At 36.9% G+C, this 15,521-nt stretch overlaps 1 protein-coding gene across 1 annotated transcript in view; it reads right to left on the bottom strand.

The window, feature by feature from the left end:
- The window catches only part of AIG1 (androgen induced 1), a 227,381-nt gene that overhangs the window by 164,812 nt on the left and 47,048 nt on the right, over positions 1–15,521 (bottom strand). Inside the window, 1 exon segment of the mRNA XM_059941082.1 lies at positions 405–560. Within this exon segment, the coding sequence (XP_059797065.1) occupies positions 405–560 (156 nt within the window).

Below are 15,521 nucleotides of genomic sequence, written 5' to 3' on the forward strand. Positions count from 1 at the left end.
GTGACCGTATTTGGAGGCAGGGTCTTTAATGAAGCAATTGAGATTGAATGAGTTCATTGAGGGGCTCTGGTCAGTATGACTCGTGTCCTTTTAAGAAGGGGAGATTGGGAGAGGGATACACACAGAGGGAAAACCATATGAAGACACAAGGAGAAGGAGGCCCTTTACAAGCCAAGGAGAGAGGCCTCAGAAGAAATCAACCCTGCAGACACCTGGATCTCAGACTTCCAACCTCCAGAACCATGAGAAAATAGATTTCTGCTGTTTAAGCTACTCAGTCTGTGGTGCTTTGTTATGGCAGCCCCAATACGGAAGCCTATAATGAGCCCTTTTTTCCCTCTTAGAAGTCTGATATAAGACCCAAGTTTCTTTTGTGGTTAAATGCTTTTTTACATCCTACTCACAATCCCAACAGGAAAGGCCAATACAGCCAGCATCCAGTCCCGGAGAGAGATGAGCTTCTTGAGCTGCCTCTCTTGTTCTTGGCTCCCACTTCCTCTAGTCAGAAGACTGGAAAGATCAGTCAGCACACAGATGCCAAAAAAGACAGCTTGGATAACCTGGAGGGAGACAATGATTGGTATTAGTCAATGAGATCGAAAGAAACCCAAGCTGTAGGGCAGCAAACAAGCTACACCTCTGCAACATGACACAGGGTAAAAGAGGATCAGAAGCACATTTTAAGAGCTAGCCCTGCAAATAGAAAAAGAGTCAGACATTTACAACTTGCTATCATAGGTGAGAAAATTCATCTTAAAAACACTGCTTCCATTTTTGCACACCTAAGGACAAATGCAAAACATGCATGGACAGAAAGTGGTATCAGTTCTCAAATGACATGTCCCTTATTTTAAAACATCACATCCGTGGTTTAGTAATATTGACTAGTGTGATTTAACAAACATCTAAAAAGTGCAAAGAAAAAGACTTAAAAAAGATCAATAGGGCTTCCCTGGTGGCGCAGTGGTTAAGACTCCGCCTGCCAATGCAGGGGACACAGGTTCGAGCCCTGGTCCGGGAAGATCTCACATGCCGCGGAGCAACTAAACCCGTGCACCACAACTACTGAGCCTGCGCTCTAGAGCCCGCGAGCCACAACTACTGAGCTCACGTGCCACAACTACTGAAGCCCATGCACCTAGAGCCCGTGCTCCACACAAGAGAAGTCACCTCAATGAGGAGCCCGTGCACCTCAACGAACAGTAGCCCCAGCTCGCTGCAACTAGAGAAAGCCCGCATGCAGCAACGAAGACCCAACACAGCCAAAAATAAATAAATAAAATAAATACATTTAAAAAAAGATCAATAATAAACGAGACAGTTTAGTCTGAATGTGAAGAAACCTTCCTATGATTTAATCTCTTAGGGTCAAAATTTTTTCTACCGAAGGAAGTGGTAGAAAGCTTCTAGTCCTTGAGTCATAGAGAAATCAACTGAACGCAATAATCAAGACTGAAATGGAGGAATTTTCTGTTGTCAGACTTGAACTAGATGACCTCCTTCTCGGGTTTTCAATCTTTATGAAATAAAATCTGTCCAAAGTAATGTAAACTTAGATACCCACACCATTTTCCCAAAAAATGTAAAACAACCGCTTGTACCTTCCCCAATCAATTACAGATTGAATTACTGACATCAGCTATGTTTACTTGGACTATCACAGAGAGAGAACATTGAAACGCTAGAGCCCAGTTATTTGTGAAATTCCTAAAGTGGGGGTAAAAGTATTGATGATCCCTAGCCTCGAGTGAAGGCAGGCAGCATACTGTAATACAGCTTGGCAGATGATAATTCAAATTATGGAAAGGGCAGAAAATATATTCCCTAGGCTCAAAATCATACCCATTTAGCACCGAGAATAGATTCAGGGGAATTTTTCTGATTTCATTTACAAGAAATAATTTACTGATGATTTATTTGTAAAAGATACAACTTTACTCATTATGTTTAGCAAACATAACAAAATAATTTTTTTAGTGAATTACCATCTTGGCAGTGGAACAAATCTATGAAAACTCTGTTCCTCACTGAGGCACAGAACAAAAGGAAGAAGGACCCTCAAAATTATCCTCAGCAAAGCACTGACATACTCAGATTGTTAATCACTCTGTTTAAACTCTTATCTTAGACACATTGAAAATTCCCAGTAATGGAGATTCCACCACCAGGTTTAGTCAAATAAACAAAAATCCTGCAGTATTTTTTACGTATAATACACCAGGCTCTTCTGAACTCAACAAATCCGGCTATTATCAGTCATTCTTAGTCAGAGTAATGTTCTATTCTTCTTCATAATTTAGCCTATCTTTTGCCTTCAATGATTTAAGGGTTCTTGCTTTTCTACAACTAAGAAAACCAGAGGAGAAGTTAAGACTGCCACGTTGAGCATGGCACAATTAAAGTGTTGGCAAGAATCATGCTGTGATGACCAGAAATGATTTAAATGACTCAGAGAATAATTTCCTACTTGGGAAAATTTTCCATAGCACATCTTATGACTTTAGATGTTAGATGTTTATGTCAACCCTAATGGGGGTTGAGAAATTGGAGTGGCCATACTGGGGAATAATAATCTCTATGACAATCTGGCAGTGAATATATTAAAACGTGTCCTACCTGATCGATAACCAGGGAAATGCAAATTTAGATAACATTTCTCATCCATGTAACTACTCACAATTTAATTCTGAGAGTACCAAGTATTATAAGGATGGATAATAACCAGAATCCTTATGGTGGGAGCACAAATTGGGAAAACCATTTTGAAGAACAATTGGCAATATCTAGTAATTTAAAGATGCATATACTCTTTTATCTAGTGACTTCACTATGAAGTCACATTTACATGAAAGTTAATTTTAACATTCATTGCTTCAGAAAAATGACACAATCTAAATATCTCTTAATAGTTGACTAGATAAATAAATCATGCTATAGTCACACAATGGAATTCTAAGCACACATCAATTTTTCATTCTCACAACAAAACACTAAACAAACAAAAAAGGAAACAAAAAATGCTGCATATTGACACCATTAAAATAAATTTCAAAAAGTGCAAAGATAAATTTAAAGATGCATGTATATGAAGTAAAATATGAAGAAACACATGGAATTAATAACAGTAAATTTAGGTACCTCTACAAGGAGGATAAGATTGAGGAAAGGACACAAGGTCCTAAACTATATCAGTATTTTATTTCTTAAGTTGATTATTGGGTATACAGAAGTGCAATCAAATGCTGAAAATCTGTGAAAAAGAGGAAATCTTGAAAGTCACTACAGAAAAAGACATCATGTACAGAAAAGTAAAGATAAAAATTATCTCAGACTTCTTGTATAAAACGACACAAGCCAGAAAACAGTAAAATGATATCTTTAAAGTGCTTAAGGGGGAAAAATTGTCAAAGGTGAAAGACATTTTCAGACAAATAGAAGCTGAGAGAATTCATTGCCAATAGCCTTTCACTATAAGAAATGTAAAAGGAATTGAGAATATGATACCAAATATAACTTCAAATCTATACTAAGCAATGACAGTTGCTAAAATAGTAAATATGTGGATAATTGTAAAAGATTTATCTTCTAATTTGTTTTAATTTTTAAAAGATATTGACTATTTAAAGCAAAAATATAACAATATATTGTGAGGTCTTAAACATATTTAGAAATAAAATTATGACTACAATAGTACAAAAGACAAAAAGGTAGAAATGGAAGGCATACTACTGTTGAATTCTTAGTTACATATAAGGTGGTATAATATTATTTGGTAGAAGACAGTGATAAGTTAAAGATGCATATAGTAAACCCTAGAGCAACCACTAAAACAATAAAATGGAGATCTTTAGCTAATGTGTTGGTTGTCTGTGTGGCAAAACAAATTACCACAGACTTAGCAGCTTAAAACACCAATTTATTAGGTTACAGTTCTTTAGGTCAGAAGTCCAGGTGGATTAGTCTGGCTTCTATGCTCAGGGTTCCACAATACCAAACTCATCGCGTTGGCCAAGTAGGGCTCTTATTTCAAGGTTCAAGGAAAGGATCTACTTCCAAGCTCATTCTGATTGTTGGTAGAACCCAGTTCTTTTAGACTATAAAACTGAGGTTCATGTTCCCTTGTTAGTTCTTAGCCAGAGTCACTCTCAGCTCCTTGTATCTGCTCTCCAATCTTTGTATGATGGCTCCCTCCATATTCAAATCCAACAACAGAATATCAAATACTCTTTATGCTTCAGATCTCTCTGACTCTTCTGCTTTCCTCTTCTGGCCTGAAAAAGCTTTCTGATTTGAAGGGTTCATGTGATAAGATCAGGCCCACATGGATAATGTCTCTTTCTTAAGGTCAACTGTGCATATATCATAGTGTAATCAGAGGAGTTATAGCTCTTTCATTGACAGGTTCCCAGGATTACAGTGGGACATCTTTCGGGGTCAATTTAGAAATTCTTTCTATCACAGCTAATAAACCAATACTGGAAATAAAATGGAATACTAACAATACCAAAGTAGTCCAAAAGAAGTCAGAAATTGGGAAAAAGGAACAAAGAATAGATGACACAGAGAAAAAAATAAGATATCAGACTTTAATCCAGCAATACCTATAATTACATTAAATACAAATGGTTTAAACTCTCCAATTAAAAGGCAGAGATTGACAGATTGCATTTAAAAAGCAAACAGCACTTCAAGTGTTAAGGTACAGATGTGTTAAAAGGTAAATGAATACGAATGCTAATCATAAGAAAGATGGAATAGCTATACTAATATCAAAAAGTAGGTTTCAAGATAAAGAATATTACCGGAAATAAAGAAGAACATTTCGTAATGATAAAGGGATCAATTCACTAAGAAGGCATAATGATCTTAAATGTGTAATACTGTAGCTGAGCCTCAAAACAGAGGAAGCAAAAACTTATTTAAGAAGGGTTTAAATTACTCAATAAGTGTTTGTTAAATAAATAAATGATTCACTGGTTCTTGGGAAACAGACACTTTTATGAAGATTTAAAATGCAAATGAAAGGGGAGAAACAATCTCATATTCTAGAAGAGAAAAATAAAAGAAGTTCTGCAAATATAAATGTAATAGTCTAAACAACATTTTGCCAAATTTAGAAGATTAATGGTATTATGAAATCTTATACTTCTCTACAGCTGATTCCTTTTCTTACTCTTTTTATCCACTGGTGTCATCTAACACAGCAGTCCCCTCACTATTACCTGGTGGCTACCCTGTCACTGTCTGTAGGTCTCTCCACTGGCTCTCCCCTGCTTATGACCACAGTATGGCCGCCATGCCTGAACTGCTGTGGAAGACTTCCCCAAAGTGAGTATGTGGAAATCAAAGAAAGGAGGTACCCAAAACAATTTTCACCTGATTTCCAAACATCAGGAGACAGAGAGAGAATTGTTGAGTTTTGTTAGGGTTGTTTTTTGTTTGTTTGTTTTTGTTTTTGTTTTTTTAACTCACACTGGCTAATCCTCAAAATGTAATACCTAAAAATGATGGAACAGGCCATCACTCCCTGCAGAGAAGCAAGGATTGACTTTTGGTTATTTGCTAGTTTAAGAAGCAGTTAGCCAAAACTGTTAAACCATTTTAGATTTCTGCTACTTTGTTAAAATTTGATTTGAGCTGACAGCTAACAAATCGCATTAGAGACATTTTACTCTATTGCCTATATATATCATGTTGTCCATTGTAACTTAAAATTCATTAAGTTAAGAATGTAAAAGTTACATGGAGATGCACAAGTGAATCTTATGTAGGATTACGTTGAAGCATTATTCGGCTCCAGCCATTCTGCAGAGCTGGCATTTCCAAACCATCAACCCAGCATGACACACATATACACCATCTGGCTTTGAGTTCTTAGCAGGCTGGTTGCTCCTATTATTTTGTATCATCATGTGTAGAAATGAAGTGGTCAAATGTACCATACCTCTCCAAGAAATATAAATAGAAATCTATCAGAATGAAAAAAAAAAATCCCAGGATATTTTTGAGCCATTCTAGCATTTGCTCCTCTAGAATGTTCTCTACTGTTTAATTCGCCCTGCATCTTCTCTCCACCCCCTCAATTCTCCCTGTCAGAAATCACAACTTGTTTACTGAGTCATTTTAGGTTTAGGTTCATTTCCACAAGTGTGGAAATGTACCAAAATTCCATTCATATCTTTATCTTTTTTACATGAGTGGTTTTTATTAAATTAATTTAACATTATTTTCCTTTTTTCTCTGGAATGCACTAAACTATTACAATTCTGTTTGTACTAGAGGGCAAATTCATTAGATCTCTAACATTTATTCCCAAACATATATGATATAGTTTATCCAGAATGGGTTTTATTTCATTTCACTAGGTCATCTTCGATATCCTCATTTATATGTGATTGTACGAAAGCTATAGTCTATATATTAAGTTATGTCATTACTTTAGTTGCTAATTTTTATATTTCAGCCTACTTGGCCAAACTCAGGCAAGAACTAAGCATGCACCAAAATAAGAAAAGCAGCACCTTAAGTAAGAAATGGAATCACTATTTGTATGAATTTTTAAAGACAGTACAGCTGTCTTGACCTTTGGGAGGAGTAAGATTTCCAGTAACTTGTATCTATCTTGAACTGCGTTTTGATTATATTGTACTTTCATAAGATTAATGCAAAGAGTACCACAGTGTTTGTTTTGAAGATTTTGCTTATTTTAAAGTTAATTTTAGACACGGCAGACAGAGGAAACAAGAAGGCAGAAGTCTGAGGGGTGGCAATGAAACTGGAGTGACGTGGATCATGGAATGAAGGAAAACTGTGGAGAGAACAGATGGGAAGAAGGCAGTGAGATTTATAGGTGTCATAAGGGAAGGTCTAGAGGAGTCCTCTGTATGAGGACAGAGCATGAATTAAAGGGGAGATGATACAGAAGAAATGAAAAATCTATCTAAACTCTTCTGTAATTAGTGTACAATATTATGTATAGTAAACGTACATGTAATCTAGGAAAGAATAGTAGAATAGAAAGAAAGAAAGAGAGAGAGAGAGAGAGAGGGAGGGAGGAAGGAAGAAAAGAAAAGAAAAGAGAAGAAAAGAAAGGTGACTCATGCCCATGTAACATACATGGATGTCTTGTATCTGTGTAATTTCTCCTATGCAGAAGGGTGAATAACACATTTGGAAAAATGGTGTGAGTTGGAGGTCTTCCTGTATCTCACACAGTCATATATCATGTGGTACTGTATAGCATAAACAGTTATTTTATTTTCAGTTCATAAAAATTTCAATGCAGTTCTTGCCTAAAAGTAATCCATGGCAATTCGTGTGTTCAATGAAGAGTGAATTTGACTGAAGGAGTTAAACACCATGTTGAAAGAATACAACAGCTACAAAATAGCAATACCATAACACACAATCTTCTAAGGGACTCCCCCTCCATTCCACAAATGTCTTACTTTTTAATAGTGCACAACTCCTTCTTATTATCCAGATCAAGAGTGAATCCCAAACGTATTTCAACACCAAGGGGCAGTGACTCAGTATGAAATCAGATGAGTGCATTCTGCAAGGATTCTTTTGCATTTGCTTCCAGTGCCTTCCTTGCCTGAGACATCTAAACATCTGTGGCAATTCTACAGTATAGAGTCCATCAGTTACATGGAAGCCATGATCAGTTACATTTTTGAATGTTACTCTGTAGAGAAATAAATGCATTTAAAAGTACCACAAGTTCTCTCTGCCTCCTTCATCCACTGAGACTATACCCATCAGATGTACTGCCTGGTGAATTTTCCGTTACTACCCTTGGAGAGAGTTAGCCTGAACAAGACAATATGGTTCTCCCACTCTAATGACTGTAACTTTGTTTTTCTAAATCCGCCATTTAAGTGATGTGCTTTAAGCCCAAGCATTTTCAAGGAATCTTCACCACAAACATTTCTGAGGAGATGGACTCATTGCATCATCAAGCCCGTGGTTTTCAGAATGTGATTTAGAGTCCTTGCCCATGTACACAGACATTTACCTCATACTGCTCTATCTCATTACTGAAAATCGATGAAGTCAGCCATAAGTCACCACTGGCTAGCAATCCATTCAGACAGACAGAAAGAAAAATAAGCTTTTCAGTCAGAAATAATGCACTTAGATAAGCAGCTTTGGAAAGGAAAGCTTTTCCACAAATTCGTTACAATATCACAGAATCATTTTCAATATCTAAGTAGTAAGGAGAACAGTCATCTAAAGAAAGCATTTGGATGTGCTTCACAAAGTGATGGGTGCAATCATGCCATGTTCCAACACCATCCTGATAAGAGTACTGCAGGGATCTTTCCAGAGATTCCATTCTAATCTGCAAATACGACAGAAAATTTCCCTCGGGTGTTTTCACGGCGCTACACTGACATTAGAAGTTACTCAAAACTTTTATAGGCTTAAAGATTTTTTTCAACTATTAGTATTAGCATGAATCCTTTCAAATACTGAATTAAACACACCATTGATTTATTTAACAAATATTTATTGATTACTACATACAAAACACTTAGTAAACTACTAACACAGACTATTAAACGATCATATGTTGTGCGACAAACGTGAATGTACTTAGAAGTGTCTAACCTCTAACTTAGTGGCACCTGTGTTTGCTAAGTGCACAGTAACAGTGGTGAACAGTTATTTAAAGAAAAAAATGTTGTAACTTTAATAACACAAATCTGTTCTGAAGTGCATTAAATTTTCTAACACTGTAAAATCTATTTTATCTGACTAAATTTTTACTTGTGGTAACAATTTACTGCAGCAGAAGATGATTTAAGTGCCAAACATAATCATTAGTTAAAGAGTTAGATAAATCTGAAACCTAAATAAAAAAGGACGTGAATTAAGGCCAAATCAGATCTTAAGTGATAAGTTGACATAGAATCATAACCCATGCACAATCTATATATAACAAACAAAACTGTATGTATTAAGAGCATATACATCTGCAGGTAAAGTTGTATTAATAAAGTCGATTAGAAAAACATGGCCCCTGTCCATAGACGTTTCTATTTTAATATTTATGAATCTATTGATTTTGGTCTAACATTGAGTCTACATAAAGACTATGTCTGCATAATTGTAGATAAATACTTGGCAGGGAACTGAATGGTTAAAATACTTATGAAAGCAGTTCCCTGTTTCTAGATGCTGCCTTCTGCCTTCAGAAACAGGGTCTTCCACACAAAGCTTTTGGATGGGCTCTGAAAGGTCTCACTCCCTAACAGATAATATTTTCTATTTTTAACTCAAACCAGCCATTGTTCTACCACGTTAATTTGTTTAATATATCATTTTGAAGTTTACTGGTGCAGATCCTAAAAGGTATAAGATGAACCATTCTTTTCATTTCTATTCTCCACTAGTTCATCTATGACTCCATAATATTTTACCTCTAGATTAAGAGTATTTATAAAATACCAGGGTTCTTATAGTTTGAGAAAGTACGAAGCTAGTGCTGGAAGGGTCCTACCACCAATCAACTCAAGTGCCAATATAAAATCTCAGAAAAAATGAAAGGTCCCTAAGACATTTTATAATTACATTAATGATACAGAAAAGTCTGATAATATCAATTGTGGAAGATGATGTGGAACAATGCTAGAGGGAGTATATTTTGGTTCAATCACTTTGGAAAATAATGGCATTATCTAGTAAAGTTGAGGATGCATATACCTATGAATGGTCTTATGTATGTCTCCTGGTACCTAGAGTATACAACATGGAATGGGATTGGAGTTTTAGGTATACGCTTCTGTCCTTTAGACGAGTATGAAATTTTAAAAAGTTAGAAGTGGTACTGTTATTTATGACATTAGGAAACTAAGAAATACATTACAGTTCTCAATTACTTAGGTAACAAAGTAAATATGACCATTACTTTCTTCACAAAGTTATCACCTTATGTTTCTATTGAGAAACAAGCTATTCTTATAGCTTTAAAATAGTTGACCCTTGAACAACATGGGTTTGAACTGCCCAGGTCCATTTACATACGGATTTTTTTCAGTAGTAAATACTACATACTACATGATCTGCAGTTGGGTGAATCCACAGATGAGGAACCTTGGATACAAAGGGCTGACTATAAAGTTATACATGGGTGTTTCTATTGCATGGGGGTCGGCGCCCCTAACTCCTACCTTATTCAAGGGTCAACTGTAACTTAATGGACATAATTTTGAGTCATAACTAAATTGTAACATGATTTTCTTGTACTTTAAAAACTGGTGACATTTAGAACACTGGATGTGTAAGTTTATGCTAGGTTTTAGATTTTTCATTGACTTTTTTAAAGTAGGGTAAGTTTAATATAAAGAATGATTAGGCTATCATAGGAGAGTTAAGTATTAGATGTAAACAGAATGCTAGAGGGTGCCCCAGGGCTCAGGGAGAGTACCCAGGGAAAGAAGAACTTGGAAGAAGTCCCCTCCCCAAGGATGGGCTTCAGACTAGAGAAGGTGTGTTTGCAGCCAGTTGGATGGTGGAGAAATTCTCCACCAAGAAGCAGCCTTCCCAGGGAAAGGGGGCCTCTGCTGATGGGCAGGTGCACAAGAGTTGAGTGACCACTGTGGGCAGGAGACCTGGTGCAGGTGGTGCTCTTGTTGGAAGAGCTGCAGGGACTGCACGTTCCCTGCCTGTGGCTGGGGCAGAACGATACTGAATGTCCTTCTACCCACACAGCTGACCACTGGGGCAGCAGCTGGAAGCAGTAAGTGAAGCCCCATCCTCCTGCAATGTTCCTTCAGTGCCCTTTACTGAGAAAGCTCAACATTATCCTCAATGTGAAGGAGAAATGCTTAAAAAGTTACAGAAGAGCAGGTATTATAGGGTGAATTTGGAGCCGAGAGACAATAGAGACCTCATTTAATTCACCATGACTTCCCTGATATTTAATAGCGTTGCTGACAATATTTTAGTTATTCTAATGAAATGCTACGAATGAGGGAAGGACATTTGCTTTTAATTATTCAGATAGACGGTCTGACCTATCTCTTGACTTTGGGTCATTTAATTATTTTATGCCACCTTCTATAGATAGTACATCAGGAAAACTGATGGAGATATTATTGTAACATTTTAAATATGATGCAACATTCAAAGTGGTCAAATTTGCTACTAATTTGTGGTACTTGTGTTCGATTAGAGAAGGCTGAAGTGAAAGACCAGAACTAAAATTTGCATGCATATTGAAAATTAACCAATCTCTATCATACCTTTCCTATTCATATCTGAATTGTTTATAATGACAAAAATAAATAAAACAACCCAAATGTGCACAGACTCAACCATGGATAAACAGAGATATTAAAAAAATAATATACAGCAGTGAAAATAAATTACCTAGAGTTACATATATCAACACAGATGATTGCACAAGCATAACACTGAACAATAAAAGCAAATCTTAGAAGACTGAAAAAGTATCACACTATTTAGATAAAGTTCTAAAAGAAATGGAAAAAAAAACCAACCCCACAATATTAGACCAGGGACACACATGTGGTAAAACTGTAAGGAAAAGCAAGACAAGAATAACAATAAAATGCTACCTAGAGCAAGTTAGAGTCTCCCTCTCCCTGCCCCAATCTGCATTTCAGGTCACCTTTTATTTTTTTTTGCCACTTGATTCAAGTGTAATGCAATCACCATTAGTGTTGCTGTTTTATAAATGCCTGACTTTTTTGTAGGCACATGGCGGCAGGGTTAGGTTTTAGTTCAATGTTGTATCCCTAGAGACTGGCACAACATCTGGGGTGTAGTATTAACACACATTTACTAATTACAGAATTAACGACAGTGGCAAAGACAGCTGAGTGGAGAGAGAGGGGACCTGACTTGGGGCCAGTAGAAGGATGGCCGGGAAATGCTGGGGGCCCTGTAAAGAAGGAGATCACACAGCTATATTTCAACTGAGCTGCACTGTTTTATTACAGGTGTCCCCCGCTCTCCGAAAGTAGAGTGTTCGTATGAACCTCTCATAAGCTGAAAAGGGTAAAGCAGAGAAGCAATTACCTTAGGACACATCTTGCTAACAGGTGCACAAAATAAACTGACATAAAGCACAGGTGCTCACAGACACAGTTCAAAGCTATGGTGACTTGATGCTGTGATACTGAATGTATTTCCAGGGAAAGAAGCGTGGCAAGGCCATTCTCACTGCTCAGGAGCGTCTATAATAACTCACTGTAAAACAAATGCTGAACGCTCTTTCCACTTTTTATCTTTTTTTTTTTTCCATAAAAGTGAAAGTCCTCTATGGATTTCTTTCAGTTAGGGAAAACAGGTACTTTCATAAAAGCCAAGTGGTGTACAGTGAGCTCTGGAAAATCGGGGGGCACCTGCATTTGCTTCCACTCGTGCTCAGTGCCCCAGTCACGGGGCACGCAAACGGACCTAATGGATATGAGGGTCGGCAGGGCAAACCCACAAGGTGCTAGGGCAGTGAGGGTGTCCGGAGCTGAATAACTAAAGAGCTAGATCACAGGGTTTAGAGTGGTTAGAGAAAAACAGGGGAGTGATACAGCATGAGCTCTTTTTGGGGGCGGGGGGGACGAGTCACAGGTCCGGTAGGAGTGAACAAGTTGAATGATGGGAGGCTGTGATCCAAGAATGAGCTAGAGGTCAAGCTGTTCTCAACGACCACGAGACCCAGGGATGGCCGTGGCAAGAAGATCCTGGGTGGTTATGATAAGTGTCAGGGGAGTTGAGGAGAAAAAAAGTACTGTGAGGAGGGAATTTCATGTACTGAGGTGATTGTAAACGTCTGGGACAAAGAAAAATTTAAAAAGAAATTGGAACCAAAATGCGCAGAAGCATAGGTTCTAAAAAAAATATCAGAGATAATTTAGAAAACTATCAATTAAGTATATCAATATAAAATATATGTTTATAAAACAGTGAATAGCAACTGAGTGCCTTGCAGCAGTAGAAATACAAGCAATGGCATTTTTCCTTTCAGTTACATTAAAGTAATACATCTTCTTTTGACTTTGTCACATTTCCGTTCTCATAAACATACAAAGTGTGTGTTTAAAAGCTAATAAATAGTAAAAACCCATCAGTAGCCAAGGCTGTACACGGACAGAACAAAAAAAAAATAATGAATATACCCCATAAAGGGGTAAAGGTAGTCTCATCACTTTTATTGTGGATGGGATAATGAAGGAAAATCCAAAATCTTCTGGAGTTCCAATAGGTATTAATAAAAATACGCAGTTCTTCTTCTAAAAACAGTATTCATCTGGAAACTTCTCCCGACAGATTCTAATTCAATACCACCCATTAAGAAATCGAAATAAATTTAAAAGTATAAAATCAAGGAGAAACAGCCTAAGAGCTCTAAAAACTCAGAAAACAGAAAATGCATATTTTATGTTGCTTCATAAGGTACATTAACTTTGAAAGCTAGCAATAATTTCCTCACCAGAATAACAAATAAATGAAAATCATCTGTTGTTGGTTAGAAATCAGAAAGTATACTAAATTTTATATCAGGAAGCATACTAAAATTTATACCAAACTTTAAAGATAGCTGGGAAAAACAACTTTATGAAAAACTGTCCTGTCCAGGGTATAGTATACTAAATTTAGTATATAAAAAAAAAACTGTTTATAAATTTCTAAGTGATTCCAAATAAGATTTTTCTGGATGTAGTTTTTAAAAATCAGAACCATTAACAATAACTTTATTTGAAATAATTGCCACGGGGCTTTAGAAAAATCAAATGCTTACTTATGCTTTCTACGAGTTAAGATGTGAACAGTGCAGCCTTCGACCACTTGCTAGTGAGAAAGCCCTAGCTGCGGACCACACTGGAGCTGATCCTAAGAAAGTGCCTTAATAGCTTCTCCAAATAACTAGTAGCGATATTTTAATGGCAACTTTGGTAGGTAAAGAAGGAAGAGAAGGAGAGAGGGAAGGAGGAAGGGAAAAAAAGGGAAAGGAAGATATGTTAAATGATCTTTGGGAGAAAAGCTTTATGTGATGTTATCTTAGTCCATCTGGGCTCTATAATAGAAATATCATACACTGGGTGGCTTATAAACTATGAAATTTATTTCTTACAGTTCTGGAAGCTGGGAAGTCCAAGATCAAGGTGCTGGCAGTTTTGGTGTCTGGTGAAGACCTTCTTTCTGGTTCATAGATGGCTGTCTTTTTTTATTTTTCAGGATCATTTTTTTAAAAAATAATTATTTATTTATTTTTTAAACATCTTTGTTGGAGTATAATTGCTTTACAATGGTGTGTTAGTTTCTGCTTTATAACAAAGTGCATCAGCTATACATATATATATCCCCATATCTCTTCCCTCTTGCGTCTCCCTCCCACCCTCGCTATCCCACCCCTCTAGGTGGCCACAAAGCACCGAGCTGATCTCCCTGTGTTATGTGGCTGCTTCCCCGTAGCTATCTATTTTACATTTGGTTTTGCTGTGCCCTTACATGGCAGAAGGGTCAAGAGACCTCTGTGGAGTCTCTTTTATAAGGGCACTAATCTCATTCACTAGGGCTCCATTATCATGACCTAATCACCCCAAAGATTCCACCTCTTAATACCATCACCTTGAGGGTTATGATTTCAACATATGAATTTTGGGGGAGGGAGACAAAAATTTAGTCCGTAGAAAACGTAAAGTTGTAGTATGCTCACACATTCTGAAGGAAAAAATACATATACGCTTCATTCTTAATATTACATGGATGTTCAACTTACAGTCAATAACTCTCTTGATCAGAATGCAGCAGCTGAAGGTTGATGTTTCAAACTGGTAAATGCTAGAAGAAATCACATAGAAATATGGTGGGCAAATAACAGCTAATCTAGCCATCTTTTCTATTGTGACTGACATCAGATGCTAGAACTGAACTGAAAATCGTTATCTACAGGTGTTCATCAAATTATGTCAAATTTATAGATTGACCACGAGGAAGCTTATGTATAGTATATATAACATCTGCTTTGGCTATTTTAAAAAAATCTATTACTGATTTTGAGCCCAGGACAGAATATACTTTTGTGACAACAAAATATTATGAATGAAATCTCCCCAAATGCAGAATCAGAAAAATCTTTCTTTTTAGTGGCCTTCTTTTCCTTTGTTATGCTGTGATTGTGCTAATCACACCAAGCAGTGCACTGAATAGGGTTTACAGGTAGGGAGGAAGGCCTCTGCCCAAGACTCTTTATCTAGGTAGAAGCCTCAAATCCCAAACACTGGAGGAAGAAGGGATAAGCCACTTAGATAACTAAGTCCAAAGTGTTCATGAGCTACTGCAAACACATAACTGTTTTCCCCTTTATCTTAAGTGAAGGCTCCACAGTTTTGCAAAGCCTACCTTTCTCTGGGAGTATAGGAAGCGTAGTGCTTCAGTGTTATTCTCTTCCATCCACAGTATATGCGTCTATTATGATCAGGACCAGCTGCCTGTGCGCTTTTGGATTAGTGGTTGTTACCCATGCACAGAAGTGGATTTTACTCCACTTA

Source organism: Balaenoptera ricei, chromosome 12, assembly GCF_028023285.1.
Source record: "Balaenoptera ricei isolate mBalRic1 chromosome 12, mBalRic1.hap2, whole genome shotgun sequence".
Taxonomy (NCBI): Eukaryota; Metazoa; Chordata; class Mammalia; order Artiodactyla; family Balaenopteridae; genus Balaenoptera; species Balaenoptera ricei.